The sequence below is a fragment of the Gavia stellata genome, chromosome 9 (genome assembly GCF_030936135.1).
Source record: "Gavia stellata isolate bGavSte3 chromosome 9, bGavSte3.hap2, whole genome shotgun sequence".
NCBI classification, from domain to species: Eukaryota; Metazoa; Chordata; class Aves; order Gaviiformes; family Gaviidae; genus Gavia; species Gavia stellata.
In genome coordinates, this window is record NC_082602.1 from 34,975,966 (window position 1) to 34,997,252 (window position 21,287).

Here is a 21,287-nt window from a genome sequence, read left to right on the forward strand (position 1 = left end):
AATCTAGAAAGCTAATGTCCAGGCACTGTTCAACAGTCAGTGGGAATGTTTGTTGTTCTGTTTCCCTGTCCCTTAAAGTGTTAAAGCTATAATGGCAAATGTTGTAGATTGAAGGTGTGTATGGTATGCACCTGTTACCAATACCTTCATTAATCTTTGGCTCATTAATTTCTACAACACTTAGATGCATATACTTCAGGAATGATGTTGTGAAGCTTTAACCATACATGAGCCGCTTTATGATGCAGTCTGTGTTTGCTCACCAGATTTCTTAACTCATGAATATTGTAATCAGATGTTACCCATGTCTGTCTTGTTTACTGTTTTACACACAACAGAAAGTACAAAGGGAAAATCTTAGCTTGCTGTCTGAGCTCCAGCTATTCTTTTCAAATTGTACTGCCATTAGTGACATTGGTGGGAATGTGCATCATCCTAGAGACTGCCTAATTGCTATAGATGAAGCAGTGGTAACTTTACTTCTAATGGATAAGTCTATGAAATAGTTTATCTCCTTATTATATTAGAGATGGAATAAATATTGGGTTTTAGAGTGGTGTCTCTTTTTGTTGCAATGCATAATAACAAAACACAGCAATAGTGAATAGTCATTCACTGGAGTCTTCTAGTCAAATGGTTCCTGGCAGGGGTTTTACACTGGGGAGAAGCTTCTGGCAGACTAATCAAAGTAAATGCCTGACAGAAAAATCAAAGCATCTACTAATCTTTTTCCAGATTTACCATGGTGGCTACTTCTAATTCGTCAGAAAGCATTGATTGGCAAACTTCCAGGAGACCATGAGGTTTGCAAAATAACAAAGATTGCAGTGATTCCACTTTCTGAAACAGAACCTCAGGATCTAGAATTAGAGGTATGACTATCTTCAGTGAATTCTGACTTTCCCCCTTCTGCTTCAGTGAAATTTAAATGTGAAATATGATAGTTAAACACATGCCTCTTATCTCTTCCCTGGTATATGCAGACATATTGAACATTTGTGCTTTTTAAATGCTATCTTTTGATTAAAAGGTTTTTTTAAATAGAAATCACAGGTTCTGCTAGGGAGGGAAATCACAATAAAATTATACCCAAATTTCATAAAGACCCTTGAAAATGCCACACAAGAACAAAATTTTATTGGTGTACTTGAGCAACAGATCATTTGAGAACAGAACTGAATCCACTGGAATAATCTAAAGGGACAAAGCTGTAGAGTAGGACAGGAACCTTGGTTTTTTGCTTAAAAAAAATAAAAGCTCTCCTGACCACCTCTTAATGTCTAAGATGGTTAGACTTTCACTAAATCCTAGCACTCTAAGATGATGTACATTGTGGTTAGTAGACTGTTGGGAGAATGATTCTGTCTTTGGGCTTCTTTTTTGAGTGTGTGGGGCAGGGGGGTGATGACAGGGGACAGGATGACTTGTGATAGTCTCTATAGTGCCTGTATTATCATACAATACAGAATGAGAATCCTTCCCTGAAAAGGAAGAGAGTAACATGCACTCTCCAAAGTTTTGGTGGAACTCTAGGAGCATGAAGAGCTGCTGAAGCACTGCTTCAGAGTCTGAGGACTAGAACCTCCCAGGATCTGGGATAAAAGAGTATGACTTGGAATCTAGATGTAATACCTTCCTGTTCTTACTCATGTAGGCAAGAACATACCACATCTGCTAGGTGCTTCTGTGCCTAGAGGCCTGCACAAGAACTCAGATTTGCCATGCCCTCTTGCAAGTACTTCAGCTTGCTTACTCCTGAGGTTATCGCCGAATATCTCTAATATAGGGCTTCACATGTGTGGTTTTTTTGGGGAAGAAGCTGTCATACTTTGCCCTCTGAATCAGGAGAGAGTATATTTTTTTAACAGATGCACTTGCTTCCATCCTGTTTTGGAATTGTAATTCCATAACTTGGTTTCAAGGGAAACCCTTACTTTAAATATTGCGGTATTTTTTTCTAAAAGAGAATGGATATAGGAAAAACAGTGTAAATTAGTATTACTCACTTTTTATTGTAATTTGGGTGGGAAGTTGAGGTAGATCTGGATGCTCAAGTCATGTCAAATTGAGGCAGACATTCTCACAATCATAGGAGAAAAAGCCTCTTATAAGAAAGAGGGAGAATTATGCTATAGATGGAAACCTGCATATGTTCCCCCTGTATTTCAGACTGTCTCCTCTAGGTTTGTGGACATTGCGGTCTTGCTTTTGTAGACTTTAATGAAAATTTCCTTGAACTGTTTAAAATGTGTTTAAGTATTGGCTTTAATTCAATATCATTATTTAGCTTTGTAAAAAGCATCATTTTGGGATAAACAAGCCAGAGAAGATTACACAGTCCCCAGATGACACAAAATTTCTGCTGAAGACTCTTACTCAAATTAAATCAAATGTGTCTGCTCCAAATAAAAAGAAGGTAAAGCTTTCTACTGTTTTCTTGTTTCTTATCAAAATGTTTAGCTGATAATTCAAAGGTTGTGGTGGATGATCAAATGGAGTACGAAGACCTAAAAAGAGAACTAGTGAAAAACTGCATAATATGCAACTACTGTCTTCAAGTTCAATTTAATTTTTGATTATTTAACTGTGGCTCTTCTATGACTTTTTTCATTTTGTAATTATATAATTTCAGCAGAATTACTAATAGAGTGCCTTCTTACCAGGATTAGCTTCTAGTGGGATTCTAAACTTCTACCAATTGCTCTGTATAAGCATCTCTTATCAAATAGAATTGGAGACAAAATTTGGTGCACGGGTCCTCAGAGAACACCATACAATCTTATCAAAATGCTTTTAACACAATAATGGCTTGGATTAGAAAGTCCAAACAATATTTATTAAAATTAAAACAGGTAGATGCAGTATTTCTTAGAAACTCCTGAGACTGAAATGTACTGCTTGAATGTAAGCTCCTAAAGTTTCAGAGTCTGACGGCTAAAAGTAATAGCATGGTGTTTCTGAAGATGCTGTTCCTTGTGTTTGTCTCTGCTAGGAATTTTAAGGTCCTGCTCCTCAACAGGAAAATGTTTGTCCTACAAGGTTAGAAATGGCATTTAGCAAATATGGCTGGACTCTTTTTCAATCAAAGAGAAAGACATGAGAAATCATTACTCTCCTTTCAGATTAAAGAAAGCAAAGAGAAAGAGAAGCTGGAGAAGAGGTTATTGGAGGAGTTGTTCAAAATGTTCATGGATTCAGACTCCTTTTATTACAGCCTGACCTATGACCTAACAAATTCTGTGCAGAGGCAGAGTGCCTGTGAGAAAACTAACTTACCACTGTGGCGAAAAGTAAGTTGTTTAGATTTTTTCCCTTTTCGAAGATATGCTGTTCAATAACACATGTGGTCCAAACTTGACTGGTCACATTCTCTACTGCTATAATCCAGAGCAACTGAAGATCTTGCCCTGTAACCAGCTTCAGTGCAAGGAAATGAAACAAGTGTCTCCAGCAGCATGTCTTGAACGGAGCTGTAATAGTCAAACGCAGTGAACACTAGGCTTGTATGTACAGTTGTAGGGAATAACACTAGTGCCTTTACAAAAGACATTGCCAAACCTTAATTAAAATATTGCAAAAACTTCTCCTTTTGTTTTAAACAGGTTGATGACAGATTCTTTTGGAACAAGCATATGATTGAAGATCTCATCAGCATTGATGTGAGTCTTATTTCTAACAATAACGTATTATGAGAACCATTCTTTAGTTTTAATTGAAATGTTTACTTAAGGCCTCATAGAATTTTACTTAAAAACCTGCTTGGCAGACAGGTTGGGGTCAGGGCTGTGCCTTCTGAAGCTGAGCAGCTGCCATTACCTTCTTCCCCCCAGCTGGCCTTTCAACAGCCTTCTAGTTAGCCTGTGATCATTGCTAATGAATGCACATCAACTGAATTTAAAATTTTATTACAATAAAGCAATGCAGAGTAACTTCATGTGTGATATATTTGTGCTGATTTCTGAAGATAAACTTGAGATGTTTTCATCTGTGAAATGGATTATCCCTGGACAGAGCTGAACTTGAGGAGGAGGAGGAGCCAGAAAAGAAAAACTCTGAATTCCAGAGTTTTCTTGAGACAAGATTTTTGTCTTCCTAAGTGGAGAATACTGTTTTTTCTCCTTGAACAGAGTAGCTAATCAATGTAACAACAGTGTAGAACAAGTTATTCTGAACAGCTATTCAGAGCAGATAAAGCATTTTCCTGGCTAATAAGCACATAAAGAAACATTGAACAACCACTCTTTTTCTTCAATATATGGTATCACTTCATTTTAAATTGATCTCTTAGATAAGACTGATTTATTAACTACTATATGCCAGTTTAGGCCAAGTCTTAAGTTCTTTTGAAGATGACAGCAGGTATCTTAACCTTATGCCCTGCATCTCTCTTTAATAATTTTACAGACTCTAATGGTTATGGAGTCAGAGCAGGGTAAACCTAGATGCTCTGAAAAGTTGTGCATAATGCAGGAGTTTAACTAGTTGTATTTTTCATGTTATATAAATGGATAACCGTGAATTATCCATTTGAATATGGGAATTTGGATCTCAACTCTGCTTAAGAAATTGAGGTTTTAGGGTGACAAAGCACTAAGTGCAGAGCCCTGAACCACTTGGCTTGGGTACTAAGTTGGCCCATATAAAGCTTATGCTAATATGTTTTGATGAAAACAGGCTAACAACATTACACTTTTAAATTTTTGTCTATCTATATAAATGCAATATAGTATATACCCACATAGAGGTTGTAAAACTACCTTAAAGCAGAAACTAGGTAATAAATTACCTATATTTCCTGTTGTATCTGAAGTGACTATCCTTCTCTTTTGACAGGAGAAGTTACTACTTTAAGCTTTTAATGTGCTTAAATATCACATGTAACATTGTATTGAAGACTCCCTTTGGGGGAACTGGAAAAGAAGCTTTTAAATATTGTAGGGTTTTCTTCTGTCCCTAGATAACTGGGAGTAGAGGGGGGCTTTTTGCCTTGCCTTGATGCAGCTTGCTTCACCTCCACGGAAAAATCTTAAGTTGCTTTCTCTTTCTTCCTCCTGATTTAAAAGCCCTACAACTAGGGGAACGCTGGTACTCCTTTGCAGAAATAAGAAAAGGATACGGCAAAAATTTCTTAAAACATGAAAAGCATGTGAAGCAACTGTTCATAAACATGAGAAATGGCAAAAATAATTGTAGGTAATGTAGAACCAACAGGAATGTAAATGTTTTTTGTAACCTTCAGAATGCTGAAGTGGACTTCTGGATTATACCCATCATACAAGGATTTGTGCAAATTGAAGAACTTTTAGTAAACTATAGTGAATCTTCTGACGATGATAAGAGCAGTCCTGAAACTCCTCCTCAGGAATCAACTTGTGTAGATGACATCCATCCAACATTTCTGGTGGCACTTATTTCACGCCGGAGTCGGCACAGAGCTGGTAGGCAAACATAGTTCAAGGTATTGGCATTGTTCCTGAACACTGGAGAGGGATGCAGAAGATAAAACTTGGAAGAGTGCTGTGTTGTTCAGCAGATGGTCAGCTCTTGTCAGAGTGTGTGCTACAGCCTTTCCTGCTTATAGGGGGAAAAGAAAAGGCTGTAGTGCCTATAGCACTACAGAGCTGTTACTTAGAGCAGTTACTTCACTAGTCTCCTCTTGAGCACTGAATGTATTTTTGGAGGTCACAGTTCTGAGATAAAGTTCCATCTTTGCAAAGAACACTTTGATTAGGACCTTGCGTACAGCTCAGTCCTGATATATTTCAGTAGGCCTGGGTGGGAGTTCAATTTTCAAACATCTTCCTTTGAGGGCTTGGCAGCAGCTGAGTAGACTTGAACAGGCACATGTGTGTGCATGCCTGTGTCCCGAGAGATGTTTATGTAGGGCCAAGGTGTGAAAAAAGAACCATGCTTTGGTCTTGCACCTTATTTGACTTATTCTAATAATAGCAAGCAAACAAAAATTATTCCCTCTCCTTAGGAGCACAGAAAGAAAGATTGAATCTCTTTACACTTCAGTAGGTCCTAAGCCTTTTCAAATTTTTTAAGATATTCTCCACTATGTCCAACTCCTTTCCTACACAGTCAGGTTCTTAACATGTCAAAAAGCAAGAAAAAAAAACCTGGTGAGTTTACCCTGATATGGGACTGGCCTTTGTACCACAGTTCACTTCAATGCATTTAATTCAGTTCCCAGGAAAATTATTTGTCAGAGCAACTCAGAGTAAATACTTGAGGGTTTCAGGGTAGTATTTAGTTTGCACTATGCCTTATTTATACTGAATTGTTTTACAGATACAGAAACTGAATCGCAGAGGGCAAATTTCTTACTGATTTCCTCTTTCTATTAATGACACTATACTCATCTGATTGCCAGTCCAGAGCATAAACTGTGTAGAACTTTCTCCCTTGACACAAAAAGATTGTTTCAGTAAATTGATGCAATGTTTTAAAGAATAATTATAGGATTGTGTGTTTAATTCATTCTGTAGTACATAATTGTAGCCAAGAGTTCAAAGTGGTTTCATTTCTGAAATATTGTAGTTAAAAAAAAAAAAACACCCAACCCCCCAAAAAACCCAGAGGAAACACTGATTTGAAAGCCTAAGATACTTCTACGTTAAATACACTGATTTTTTTTATTTGTCAGGCAGCTTGTTTATGATTTAAAAAAAAAAAAACACACACAACAAAAAAAAACCCAAAAACCACTGCACTAAATTATCAACATGCCCAAGACGTTAAGGAAAGGTACCATGAGATAAAGGAAGACAGCTGCTCTTAAGCGTAAGAGAGTAAGAGCCTAGTGTCTGCAAAAGTTGAGGTATCAAAAGTAAGGGAGCGGAAGTTTTCTGTGCAATGATTTAGTTTGGGTTTTGGTGTAAGAGCCACTGTTGGTGGCAGGACATAAGTAAAGGGTGTCTGATGTTTTAGACTAAAAGTCCCAAAGGCTGTAATACTGCTGTGACATTCTGTGACCCTATAAAGGTCCCTATGATAGGTATTTTACATTCCTTTCATTTCCCTATTTCTAACCTCTACCCTTTTCTCCCGTAGTCCTTAGCTAGAGCTGTTAAGGTTCAGTTCAAAAGTTTGGTCCAGTGCTACTTCAGGACTCGAACAGAGTTGTTCCAATTCTGTGGAACTAAATTTCCATGCTGTAAAACATGGTTTTGAATCTTTCTCCAACCCTTTTTACTTATTCCTTCGCCATCTCTTGCTACCACCTGCATCCTTCCAGAAATAGTGATGTACTCTCCTTTGAGTAAAGGATGTGCAAACCTCCATATGCAAACACTTACCTGTTCTGTTTAATGATCAGATCAGAGATGGCTAGGCAAAAAACTGTAGTCAGAAAAGCAGTATCTATTCTTAATGTGCAGAATTAGTTATACAGGTTAAAACAAGGTGGGGGAAGCCTTCTGTTCTGTGGAATGTGCAAATCTTCTTGGGCTGCTTGTGGGATCTCTTTATTGTAAGAAGTGGAGCATCTGTTGGTAAAAGTGGGAGAACTGAAGTAAAACGTTCTGCTAAACTTGACAGAACAGGAAGTAATGCATCCTTTAGGGTGGACTAGATACATCTGTGACTTTTTATAGTGCCAGTAGACTGCCTTGCCCTGTCAACTTACTTTCCGCTGCTCAAGGTATATCAGTAAATAAACTCTATCTATATAGTCAACGCAGCTTTTGAGGACTAAATTAGGATAGGAATGACTTCTACCATAGATTATGGATTTTGGCTATAACTTTCTTCTTGTGTTACCGTTGTTAAAAACATTAACAAAAGTTATTAATGTTTAAGACTAATACTTAAATGTGAATTGATGTTTCTCATTCCTCCTAGGAATGCGGTATAAGCGAAGAGGTGTTGATAAAAATGGGAATGTTGCAAATTATGTTGAGACGGAGCAACTGATTCATGTTCATAATCATACTCTTTCATTTATACAAACAAGAGGCTCTGTGCCTGTTTTCTGGAGCCAAGTTGGATATAGATATAACCCACGGCCCCGACTGGACAAGAGTAAGTATTTGAGTGGATTACCTGAAGATCAGAGTTCCCTTCAAAATAGCTTCATTGCAGTCTTGCTTTACCACTAATCTTTCAGTGGTGCTTTCTAAAAACCAGGAATAACGGTAATGATGTGGCTCCAGTTAACTCCTTCTGTAATTGCAACTATGCAGAGCTATGACTTCTTGTCCATTGTAAATTCCAACAGGTCTTGAATTTCAATATTTGCTGAAGTACCTATTTTATGTCTAGTCTTATTTGTTGCAGTGTTTTCTGGGTTGGGAAGGGAGACAATTTGGCTTTCTCTGAGAACCTGTTTAGACATTGATGTCTTACAAATATCTTTGTCCGTGAAGTTAACTTATGCTGAGGTTCCTTCTGCATTAAGAACTGCTATTTTGGTGGGAAAACATATAGGCATTTCATATAACACCAGTTTTGTAGTGTGCTTTTGTCTTCTCTGAAATTAAATACTATCTAGCGGGCTTTGTCAGATCTAAATTGTGTGCTTTTTCACTCAAAGATAATGTAAAAGCCAAAACATGTAAGAATATTGATGAGACTGTGGCAAATCTAGATGCTTGTATGAACTAGGTATTCATAGCTTGAATGTTCTTAAAAGAGAGAGGTCAACAAAATCTTCTCTAGGTTTAGATTTGTAAAGCAGAAACTTTTCTTGGAAGGAAGCTAGTGTGTTCACCATCTTGTATAATCAGACTCCCACTGGATTGGGTTGACTGGCATCCTAAATCATAAGTATGTATTTCTGCAAGTCCAACTTGTGTGTTGGATTCACATTCTCCTCTAGCATTAGCAGGTCTCATCTTTTGCCGTTGAAGACTATTTTTAGGGCTGAAAATAAAAAAAACCAAAACCTGCTCTTTCAGAGGGGGCTGTGATGTTAGAGAGTTAAAGGGCTGTTTTTCTCTGCGTCTTGAGTAAGACCTAGTAAAATGGGCCTTCGGGCTTGCTTAGGAACTTGGGCAAAGCACATAATTTTAAGTTGACAAGCAGTTACTGTCACTGCAGACTTAAGGAAGATGCATCAACAGATCTGGGTTTCTTGTGGGGTTGGTTTTTTGGTACCAAATAACCTGGAGATTACTGGAGAGGGATCACTTGTTGCCACATCATGGAAATGGAAATTTATTTAAATTCATAAAGTGAAGAAAATAAAACATCTCCCAATCCTCTCCCCAGATATTTAGAAGCAATAGTTGATTTAGTTCCAACTGAACGCTTGTGTTGTGACATCTGTTTAGAGCTGAGCAGTTCTTGTTTTGTTCCTCTCTTTTTTCTTTTCTTTTTCTTTTCTAATAGGATTAGTTGCAAAAAAATATTGAGGTATTGCATTTAATTTGATAGATTTACAGGTAGGAATTGAGACTTTGAGGAGTCAGTGGTGCCTTGAATCAACTGGATAGTGGTTTTGGTTTTTAGTTACAGATAGCTTTCTCCTGTAGGAGAAGTGGATAACACTTTAAGTATTATCCCCTGTCCTGCATGTCCCCCTTCACAATTTGCAAACCTTTCTCGTAGGTCAGTTTGCTTTTTCAAAAGATGCAAAACAAATATAAGCACTCTTCTGGAAGAGATGTTTATGTGGGTGTGTGGTACATATGTGGAAGGATTAAACTGGTCAAAAATTTAACTTTTAATAAGCCTATCTGCTCTGCACAAAAAGCAAAATAAAGCAAAATTTAAGAATGGTGTTTCCTGTGCACTATAGTAGTAGAACAATGTTGAAGTTGAGCAAGTTGATGAAAGACCTTTAATTCTGTGCAATGTGTTACGTTGCACCCGAGAACTTTAAGCGAAGCTATATTGGTTTTTTAGAGTATAGATTTGGCATGATTTAATACTTCAAACAGGACTTGTTGCTGAACAGGCTGTTTCTGCCTTATAGGTGAAAATGAAACAGTGTCCTGTTTTCGTGCACATTTTGAAGAACAGCTGAAAAATTACAAAAAGCAGGTGAGTGCTACATGATAAAATAGTCATCTTATGAAAATGCAGGGGATGAAAATTGATGTTTTTAGTTTGGTGATATGGGTTGTGTTTTGTTTTTAAAGCTCGTTGACAATTCGAAGGGTGGTACATAAGTAGAATTTTACTAAGTTTTTCAAGTATCCTTGTAAGCAACCTCTAAAAAACAGCAATAACTTACAGAAATGTGTAAGCCCCACTTTTGTGTACCTGTCCTGTGAATACGTAGCTTCTCTGTATTAAAATTCAGGTAGGCAGGTAACTGTTGGAGTTTATTTGATCTTGGGTACAATCTAGCAAAGATTGTAACTTCAGCAAGAGATTTGTAGGTAGTCTTAACTCGTGAGCTATTTGTTATTCCATGGTGTATATCTAAGCAAGTCGCGTACCAGATGTCAAGTGTTAATTATTTAAACTTTTGAACAGGTTATTATTAATTTGGTGGATCAGACAGGCAGAGAGAAGATAATTGGAGATGCTTACCTTAAACAAGTTCTTCTGTACAACAATGCAAATCTGACTTATGTTTCATTTGACTTCCATGAGCACTGGTAAGAAACCTGTTAAAAATGTCACTTCGTCTTTTTTTATTAGCATGAAAGGAGAGTAGAAGGGAGGAGAAAAGCCGTTATTTCTACTTCTGCATGAAACTCTTTTCTTTTAAATAGGAAGAATACATTTTGTAAACTAAAGCACTATAAAAGTTCAAGTTTGGGTAACCAAGCACTGCTGTTTGTTGATCTTGTATCCCTGACCAGTTAAATATGCAGTTATTTATTAAGCGAAGCTTAGAAAGCATTTTAAGCAAGAGGGTTTCCTTAAACATGCTTTGAATGTAAAGCTGTGACTGACCTGCTTTTCAAACTATGTAGCAGTCTGCTCTTAATTCTTTAATACAAGCCATTCTTCTGCTTCTATTGCTTGTTTCTGTAAACATACGATGGGTTCTTTCAGGATCCTGATGCTGTTTTTCCATTATAAAATAACTGGATTTTATTTTAATCCAGTATAAACAATTGCTGTTTTCATGACTCCACTCTGATACTGGCATGGTCTAGTGCAGGGTTCACGTGCCCAAGCATGTGAGCTGTCACACAGGCATGTATTTCTCATGCTTCCCTCAAGCAGACTGCATTTGTGTACAAATACGGGGTCTAAAAACTGTTTTAATCTTTACTTCCTAACTTAATCTAGGGATTGCATCTGGCCTGGGAAAGCATTACTGACTGAATAAGTATGTCACTAGTAGATATTGTCTGAGAGGGGGAGGGGAAAAGGGAAAAACCATTTAAAATAGTAATGGCCTTTGAGACTTCTTTTCTGTAGGACTGTTGACATCCTGAATTGACTTGATACTTACTCTTTTGTTTAAATGAGCTTTCATTTTCTGTTTTTTTGCTTTTCTCCTAAGAACTGCTGTAGTGACCAAGGCTGTTTCTTTTTGCACTGTCAGCATGAGTGAATAGAGAACAAGACTGAAAATGACTTGGTGGCGTGGTGGGAGGAGGGGATGATGTGTCTGTAGGTATTTTTTCTGTAGAATCACTGGTAAAGCAGGGCAGGCCATCCTAATTTTGAATCTATAGTGATTACTTTAGTTGAGACTCTGCCTAAAATAAGAACAGAATGTTGCACATGCCTGAATACCTGCACGCTTGTTCTTCCTTTATGGAAGCAGCATTCAGGAATGCAAATTCTTGAGAATTTAAAGATCTGAATCTTTTGCCTTGGATTTAGATACTGAACTGTACTTTAAAATAGTTCTGAATATTGGCTGCTTTTTTAAGTTTATTGCGGGAGAGAATGTCTGTCTCTCCCACTTAGCCAAAACACTATCTTTGTTAACATTACAAATAATATAGAATAAGTAAAGAAAAATCACTACTGTAGTTCAAACTAACTTCTGTGAAATTCTGTATTTTAGCCGAGGAATGAAGTTTGAAAATGTTCAAACACTGACTGATGCCATTCATGATATTATTCTTGACATGAAGTGGTGCTGGTAGGTACTTAACTGTTTTTAGACTAGTATGAAATATTGGTAGAAAACAATAAAACAGTACCTATTCAGAGGCCTTGATTTTTGTCTGGTATGTTTTATATTCCTCTTTTGGTGCCCAGCTTGTGCATCAGAGTTTTTGTTTTCTGAAGTGTTGGTGTTCTACACATGTAACAGCAAAAATTCTCAGGTGCTGTTTTCTGCATGAAGCTTACTGCATTTAACACTTTTAGAGCTTCTTATATTTAATGTGAAACACTTCATATTTGACCCACAAACCCTAGAATGCCAACCTTATTGAAACAAGTAGGCATGTTTGACTTTTAGTTTGTACTGATTAGAGTTTATGCATTTTGGTAATGAGTATGGCTGCAGTCTTCAGTCAATTCCTGTATATTGTTCAGTGTAGTTTGTGGGTGAGATGTTGCTGTCATTATTGTTGGCTTCTATGGTTTTGAAATTAAATGTCTTTTCTCTTGAAAGCTGGTATTATATATGTATGAATTGAATTTAACATCTGATTACATAACAAATTTATGGCCCTAGTAGGATGTATGTTAGATATCTAGCCTAGACTAAAGAGGAGGATAGGTAGGAACAAGAGTAGTTAATTCTGAGCGGGGTGTGGCTGGGGTGATGAGTGCAACTGTAAGTAGTATTCCATGTGTAAAACTTTCTGCTGTTTGTAGAAGCTGATTAAATTACACTGGATTTCAAGTGTCTCAATGCTTTTGCTGTTTTTCTGTTGAAAGGGTTGACCAAGCTGGTGTGATTTGTAAACAGGAAGGAATTTTTAGAGTTAACTGCATGGACTGTCTGGATCGTACCAATGTTGTGCAGGCTGCTATTGCAAGAGTGGTCATGGAACAGCAGGCATGTATAACTAATGTACTTTTTCAAGTACTGAGTACCTTAAAATTTAATTGTTATTCATAGAGAAATCTGTGTGTTTGAAAAATGCTAAACTAACCTCTACTGAAAAGGATCTTTGCAAACTACTTGGAGAGCTATGAAGCTGAAAGTAATATGTACAACTAAAATAGCTTGAAATCATTCTAAAACAGTGATGTCTACTCTCCTCCTTCAGAGAGGAAATGACTGTCTGTCCACATTTTGTAGAGGATTCTCTTGTTTTGATTTAGTCAATTTAAGTTGTGCAGTAATACAAACTTTAAAAACAAAACACCCCCCCTAATAAATCCCTCCCCCAAATGAGATGTTAAAGGACTAAAATCTAACTAGAAGTTGGATGCTATTTTAGCCACTTTGAAGTGAAATACTGTGGTGCCAGCAGGTAGGGAGATTAGTTCTCTCTTCTGTGTGTAGAGGAGTAATTAATTCATGATGTAAATACCCCAGATGGCTGACTACTATGCTCTGGAATAGTTCTCCCTGTATAGGGAAGGCATTTCCAAGCAGACGCAGAATCCTTAGTCTTCCTCCTCTTTGCCTTGCCTCCCATTTGCTTTTTGATATAGAAGCTCAGTGATGAGGGTCTTCCCTTGTGAAGACTTAGTAGTACTGTAACTGAAACTTTGAAGCCTCAGTTACAGCCCAGCCCAAAATGAACCAACCTGATTGTGCTTAAAGTGAAGGATAGAGGATGAAGTGGGTCCTTCATTAGGATGAAGAGTGAATGGCTCTGACCATTGTATCTGCCAGTTCCTCATTGTCATCTGTTTTTGTGAACTCCTGATGTAAAGTATGGGGGATGAAGGGTGGCACCAGCAATCCCACAGTCGTTATTTTAGAATAGGATTTCTGTATATGTTAACTCTGAGTTCAAAGGCGATCTTTCAAAAGCGAGAGTTATATAGGTTGTTGTGAAGAGGACTTCAGCATCATTGCTATATAGTATTAGCTTGTGATGTGCTGTATCATTCTTGTATTATGGCTGAAGTACTTCAGATTCAGTTTGTAACTGAGAAATGCTCTAAGCATTGGAAGGTGACTGACATAAAGTAGAAGACTGAGAGTTACACGTACCTTACCTTTGCACTTCCTTGGAACCATAGGACTTGTTTTCTCTTGGCTAGAAACTTGGTAGGGCTTTGAAAGTCAATGAACAGACTTCTGTCAGTTTTCATCTAACTTGCAAAGAGTGCTTGAGCATTTTTTATTGGTTGTAAATTGAGGTTTGGCTATGATTTAGTCCAAATTATCCCTGCAGTTGGCTTAACATTAGTGACTACATTGTAGTTGTGTATGTGCTGCTTTACCAATTTAGTGTGTGTAAAAGACTAAAGTTTGTGTTGTACCTGAGACTTATCTTGGGAAAACTTAAGTACCGGTTGTTCTGAAGGGTAAGATATCTTACTTTCAGTGTCAGTATAAACAGTAACTGTCCAAAATGCACAAGCATTAATAATAAACACAACATATGAAGTTGTTTTAAGGTTTTACTTTGGGGGAGGAGTAAGCTTGAAGATAGAGCCACTACATTTCCTTTAGTGTCTAGAAGCAAAAGATTAAGAATCTGGTGTGCTTTTTCTTGTAACTGGAAAGAGATTCCATTTCTTTATTTTTCAGGCTTTTGAGGTCACAAATGCCTTTGCAATAGAAGACACTAACTTGTTTATCCATGTTAAAGTTCTGTGATGTCTGTTCTTTTGATAGTTATAGAAAACAGAAACACTTCCTATATCTTGAGTAATCTCGAGTAACTTGTTTTCCTTTAGCTAATTTTTTTGAAGATTGACTCCTACATCCATAATTAATATATTACTGCTGCATCCAGTGATACAATGTTTAACAATGAATCAGTGATTCATTGCTAACAATTAATTTAATCTGACAAATCAGCAGAATGGGTTCCTCTTTCAGATCATGTATAACTTAACAACTAAATGCTTGGCGAGTGTTCCCATTTTCTTTATCAAGCTCTGATATTGAGAATGATTTTTATTTTGAACCTTATATTGATGTGTATGTCAAATTTCAGCTCAAAAAACTGGGTGTGATGCCACCAGAACAGCCTTTGCCAGTGAAATGCAATAGAATCTACCAGATAATATGGGCGAACAATGGAGATGCCATAAGCCGGCAGTATGCTGGCACAGCAGCCTTAAAGGTAAAGGGTGAAGAGTGTTATCTGTTCTGATGATAAGTAGTATGTTGTGTTACAAGTTTTATGTCCAGTGGAGAACTCTTATACATGTAACAAAGTTAGCCAAATATTCTGCATGTTTTTGTCTTGAAGAGATATGAGGCCTTTCAATAGAAGAATATTTTGTGTCACACTTAGTGTGAACTGGAGAAGACATGAGTGGCCAGGTGTCCTGTGGCAGTGCTGGCTGTGTTTTATCTCCATTCGGTTTCATGTCTAGATACAAAGCACAGCTGACCTAAGAGTTTAAGATCCATATTAAGCATTACTTCTATTTAAATTTAAGCACTGTTATAGTACTTAAAAAAAAAAAAATACTCTGAAGGACTGAAGATCTGTAGGGAGTAGGGTAATGTTAATTAGTTATATTTTCTAAAGACTTTTGTTAATTAGTTGTAATGCAGTCTGTCTACCAAGATGAGAAATCAGGCATGAAACTCAAAGCAGCAGGAGTGAACAGTAGAAGTCATAGAATTTGAGCTACTTTCTGTGTGTATAGTCACTGGTGGAACAATTTTTAGTATTCCTTATTTGGCATTGGAAAAACCTTTACAGTGGAAATGCTTAACACTTAAATATCTTTTTAAATCTCTCTACTGAACTTTGATTAATCTATTACAGTAGTCTTTTTAAAAAAAAAAATAAACAGCCTGACACGCTTGTCTTGTGAATATCAACTTTAAGTCTGAAGTACAGAACTCAACCTATAGATCTAAATTTTCAGTCATTCTGCTTGAATATTTCTCTACTCACTATTGAGGTTCATGGATCAAATTAAAAGAAATATCACAATTAAACTGAAAATAAATTTAAGTGTAACACACTTGAAATGTTCTTCATGGTGGTTGGCGTGGCTTTTAGAACTGGTCTGTGCCAATGTTCAGTGTCTCTGAAAACAGAATCCTCTAATGAAATGTAACTACCAAAACTGCCTTTTATTCAAATTCTAAGCCTTCAGTGGCCTAGAAACTTTCTTTTGTTTTTGAGCTTGCGAGGATATGTACTGTTTTCCTTCGGTATGTTCTGCTTGTCTTGTTTTGGTAGCAGAAGCAGAGAAGATGAAAACCATTTTTTAGTAAGCATCAGTCTTCTCCATTGTTCCAGTAGTGTTCTTTTTACATTTTTACATTAAAGGCCAAAAAATAAGGGGTTTTTTTGAGGTATTCAAGCATCCCAGTGACTGATGTCTTGAAAATTCTGCTTTAATGTTAGCTGGTATGTATGTCCAGATTACTGTTTTCCATTAGGACTTCATATAGAATCATAAGTCTGTCAAAAGCATAAGACTCTCTGCAGAGCCAAACAATGCCATGAAAAGTAGATGCTCTTTGAAAATCAGTATTTTTCAACCTCTACATGAAATAGTTACTTGAACATAATTTCTGAGTTGTCATTTATTCAGTTCTGAATTTCAGAATGCCAAAGCTTTTGAGCCGAGTCTGCTACTTCAAAGTTGCATAAGTGCATGATTCGTGTGTTCTGTGTAACAGGGTGACTTCACAAGGACGGGTGAAAGAAAGCTGGCAGGGGTAATGAAGGATGGAGTTAATTCTGCAAACAGATACTACTTGAATCGTTTCAGGGATGCTTACAGGCAAGCGGTCATAGGTAAGAATACAATTTCAACTAAGCTGAACTAGGGTATTTAGAAAAGTTTATTAAAATCATCTTGGCTTTATCTTTCTGACTGACTTTTTCTGAAGCTTAAAAGCACCTTGAGTGTATATAAAGTTCATTTCTGTGTAGTGGATGCCATATGGAACTGTCATTCTCCATTTGGATATTAAACAGCACTTAATTCAGAGAGATTACATGCTATGTAACTCACTGTAGAATTTGCTTCTAACTTCATTTCAGCATTAACTGTCTCGTAACATCTCCCTTTTAGACAAAGTTAAATTTATGTAGCAAGTGTTTCTTAAAGTAGTGAGTTAACTCTTGCTTTTCACTGTGAGAAAAGTAGTGTTACACCTACTGAGTTTTCAGTTTCAGGCAACATTCTACTGAGAAAGAATAACTAACCATTTTTCAAGACTATCTTCAAATAGGAAACATTTGGAAGGAATTTACCAAGTAATCAACAGAATGTTGCTGTATATCCCCTCTAACTGTTGGTTTCTTGTTTGGTATTTTGTGGGTTTTATTTAGATTTGATGCAGGGTATCCCTGTAACAGAGGATCTTTACTCCATATTTACTAAAGAGAAAGAGCATGAAGCCCTGCACAAAGAGAACCTGAGAAGCCATCAGGAATTGATCAGCCAGCTGTTGCAGAGCTATATGAAACTGCTCTTACCAGATGATGAAAAATTCCATGGAGGATGGGCACTTATTGACTGCGATCCAAGGTTTGCTGAATAAAGTCATAATTGATCAGCTGCTACTATGACACCTCTGTTAATTACTACTGATGTTAAATGATTTTGATACCTGATGTGTTAACAGAATACAACTGGACAGTTTTGTAGAATTCTTGAAGGGATTGAATACTTGTAATTGTAAAAGGAAAGGTCCTCTAAACATCTGCTTTTCCCAAAGTGCCATAAAAATGGTGCATGCTGGAGTTACCTTTTGAGACATCACCTGGAAATGCATGCATTCAGTTAATATTGCCAAAATGTGGTAGGCAGCATGAAGAAAACTTCTAACCATCCTTAGTTCTAGAAGGGGCTGTTTGAGGAGCTGTTGTTCCTTATTGCTTTATAGGGAAAGTGTAACTTGACTTTAAAGCCATATCTGATTAGATTAAATTCTTGTGTAACGAGTCAGTAGTAGGAAAGCCTAGATTTCTCTTCGTGAAAAGTAGTGAGCATAAACTCTAACTTCACTGATAAGTCCTCTTATCAAGTTCAGAGTTCACTAACTTGCAAAAGAAAAATCGTGGTTAGACTAGGTCTTCTGCAGGTTAAACTTCAGCATCTGAAAATAGCAAAGTGGGATGTTATAGCTATTCAAAGCACAGACTCATCACCTTAACTGAGATGTTTTCCATTTCTTTGTTAGCGTTTTTAATAGCTTGTGGGTTTTCTATTTATTTTTGGACCTGCTGCTGACCTGTTTGAGCTATTGGGTAACTCCAAGTTTGAGAGAGTGTGTTGCTTACCATACAGTAAGTGGATCCATGTAAGTCTAATGACACATTGTGTTTTGGCTTGTGAAATGTCTCGCCTAGCTTGGTTTTTTAGTGGCTGTGAAGGGTAGCAGCATCACACAAGATAACATACCATAATTGAAACCTCTTGTTGTAATGTGCCTTCAATTGTAAAAGTGTCCCTAAAATACACTGGGGATGGGTTACACCTGTGCAAATAAAACCTTCTCCCCTGTATTCATTCTTCTTCTTCCCCCTCCTTAGTCTCATTGATGCCACTCATAAGGACGTGGATGTTCTGCTGTTACTTTCTAATTCTGCCTACTATGTGGCCTAGTAAGTTATCACTCTCTCTTACTATGTGTAGTTTATTTCTATAGCTTTGTTTTAGATTAGGAGGAAGCATTAAATTCTGATTCATTTTTTTCTAGTTATGATGATGAGATCGACAAGGTGAATCAATACCAAAGGTTAAGTCTTGAAGCTCTGGAAAAAATAGAAATAGGTAAGAATGTAGTCACCATATATCTATCTTGAATGCTCTTAGCAATTGCTTGAGCACTTATCAAAGCATCCTACAAATATATTGAAACAGCAAGTCTCAATATATTGTGCATATCCTGTGTAGTCCACCGCAGCTAGATAACAGATACCAGATATCTTGCTGATAACAGATGCCAGAGTTGAGTCTGTGTTCTCTTGCAGTCCTGTCTTTTGCTGCTACTTGAAATGGAAACTTTGATCACCGGTAGGGTTCTAAAATTGTCCCTCTTTCAAACTCTTAAAAAAAACGTGGATTCATCAAAACAAACTTCATTATTTATCAATTGGCAGTAACAATTTGATCAACTTCTATAATGAATCACAGGTTTGTGCATTCAGTGCACGCTTTCTTTCATAGTTTTTTTTAAAACTCTGCTTTCTCAAGATCTGATAAGAAACATGCTATTACGAAATCATCCTGTTACACTGATTAACTTATTTATTGACTAAAGAATGTAACATCTGGAGGCTAAATCCAGCACTTCCAGCTGAAAGTATTAAAGATGTGGTATCTTTGACTTTACAGATAGAAAAAGGTGTTCCAGTTAGAGAGGAGGGAAATTTTTGTGGCCCCCAGTGTGTGCCCCCCAGTAGAGTTTAATCCGCCATTACACAATGCATAGCGATTTCATCGTCTCCTTACTGTAACTTTCATTACATGTGCAATTTCTAAGAGTTCAGTGGAAAGATGTGTCTCAGTTCTGTATTGTGGAGATCCGTAATACATCCTGACATACAGAATATAGCTGAAACATATAGACCAAATACCTTATAAAAACAAAAACCCACCTGTTTAATGATATAGATATGATGCAGTGCATTGAAGAGTTGAAGTACTTGGTCTAAATCTTGAAACTTACATTGCTTCCGATTGGTAAAAATATATTGATTTTCCTTTTAATCCTTGGAGGAGCATACCTAAAACACAGGATGTAATAGGTGTAGAATTTTTTTCTTCCATTTGAAAGGGTGATCTGTAGTAAACAATCAGGCTGGGTTATAATAGACACACACAGAGTGTCTAATTGCTTTTTGTAAGTAATTGATCATTTAGTTATTGTGAAAATCTTTCATTTAAAATGTCTCCTACTCTAAAGAAAATGTGAAGCATTTTATGCTGAAAAAGACTGTCAACTCTCTTACATACATTTAGGTACTCTTTGCAATATCTCTTTCAGTGTTTTGTTAAGGAAGACTTCTAATCTGGTTTATTTCTCAGGGCCTGAGCCTACTCTCTTTGGCAAGCCCAAGTTCTCTTGCATGAGGCTGCATTACAAATACAAAGAAATGAGTGGGTATTTTCACACTCTTAGAGCTGTGGTACGCAACCCAGAAGAAGATGGAAAAGGTTTGTTTCATATGAACATGTTTCTCTAGGAAATGCTTTTCCCATTGCTTTTAGAATAGTTTCTGAAGAAGGATGAATTTTTAATATAATTTGGTTATGTGGGTGGGGAACCAACAAAAAATCCCTGTGTGTGGCTTCCTGTGTGAACACTAGAATGTTACTGTTTTAATACAAAGAAAAATAACTTTCAGGTATGGCTTTAAAGTAACATGTCTCTCTAGAATTGAGACATTTCCATGTCCAGATCTTTACTGCTCCAAAAACTGATTAAATGAATTTAAAATGAGCTCCTAAAGAGTGGAGGAAACTGATTTATTTAGTGAAATCAATGTCTAGAAATGTTTTTGCTTGTTGTTTAACCAAATTAAATGAACACTAAGGGAAAAATATCACTTCTTACCTGGAGCACTGAGTTTTGTCAGCAAGGATTAGAATAAATATAATTGCTTCTCTTCCACAAATAATGAATCGTGGCAGTGATTCACTTACACCCAGTATTTAGGGCTTAAGGAGACTCTATTCTTTAGGCTTATTTTGTAAGCTTTAAATCAGAATTGCAACTTGTAGGGTGCAACTATTCTGTAGGCTGAAAGGAAAAAAGCCAACCAAGAAAACCAAACTAACTTAATTAGGTCACAAAAATCTAAAATTAGATTTTGTGATACGGGATTTTTAAGGGTGTTTTTTTAAGGGTCTGACAGGCTGCTAATTGGATTTCAGACACTCTTCAGTGCATTGCAGAAATGCTGAGAATCACAAAGCAAGCAATGGGACTAGATGTGCCCATTACCGAGAAGAAGCTAGAGAGGTGAGTACTTAAATGATGTGAACCTTCTGTGTCCCACTTTTGCTCCCTTCTCGGTGGCTAACAGTACATGGTAACAGTGATATATATGATACTTAAAAGAAACGTCGGTATCTAGCTACTGTGCTATAAGTTAATTTGTCAGTATGCTGCTTCCAATACTAACTGTGTGCAGGCACTTACCTAAATGTATAAGCAAGAATACTATTTTATACGCATGTGCGTATAGACAATATGCACTACCAAATGTAAATAACATACTGCAAATCAGATAGTTCATGAGTAGTTTGTCAAATCTAATTTTTCCTATCTGAACTTAATGTCTGCTTCTATAGTAAGATGACAGCCTGTGAAGTATAAATCTGGCTTCATTCCACTGCAGTTGAGTGTTCAACAA

The 21,287-nt window shown here is 36.8% G+C and overlaps 1 protein-coding gene across 1 annotated transcript in view; it reads left to right on the forward strand.

Annotated features, from left to right (window-relative positions):
• Nucleotides 1-21,287, forward strand: part of INPP5F (inositol polyphosphate-5-phosphatase F) — a 45,952-nt gene that overhangs the window by 21,440 nt on the left and 3,225 nt on the right. The window contains exons 3-19 of the mRNA XM_059821200.1: nucleotides 736-872; nucleotides 2,288-2,416; nucleotides 3,123-3,290; nucleotides 3,603-3,659; nucleotides 5,240-5,438; nucleotides 7,846-8,025; nucleotides 9,920-9,987; nucleotides 10,426-10,550; nucleotides 11,924-12,001; nucleotides 12,751-12,871; nucleotides 14,940-15,068; nucleotides 16,595-16,712; nucleotides 17,253-17,451; nucleotides 18,459-18,530; nucleotides 18,626-18,699; nucleotides 19,957-20,085; nucleotides 20,806-20,893. Coding sequence (XP_059677183.1) covers nucleotides 736-872; nucleotides 2,288-2,416; nucleotides 3,123-3,290; nucleotides 3,603-3,659; nucleotides 5,240-5,438; nucleotides 7,846-8,025; nucleotides 9,920-9,987; nucleotides 10,426-10,550; nucleotides 11,924-12,001; nucleotides 12,751-12,871; nucleotides 14,940-15,068; nucleotides 16,595-16,712; nucleotides 17,253-17,451; nucleotides 18,459-18,530; nucleotides 18,626-18,699; nucleotides 19,957-20,085; nucleotides 20,806-20,893 — 2,071 coding nt within the window. The remainder of the gene's footprint in view (nucleotides 1-735; nucleotides 873-2,287; nucleotides 2,417-3,122; nucleotides 3,291-3,602; nucleotides 3,660-5,239; nucleotides 5,439-7,845; nucleotides 8,026-9,919; nucleotides 9,988-10,425; nucleotides 10,551-11,923; nucleotides 12,002-12,750; nucleotides 12,872-14,939; nucleotides 15,069-16,594; nucleotides 16,713-17,252; nucleotides 17,452-18,458; nucleotides 18,531-18,625; nucleotides 18,700-19,956; nucleotides 20,086-20,805; nucleotides 20,894-21,287) is intronic.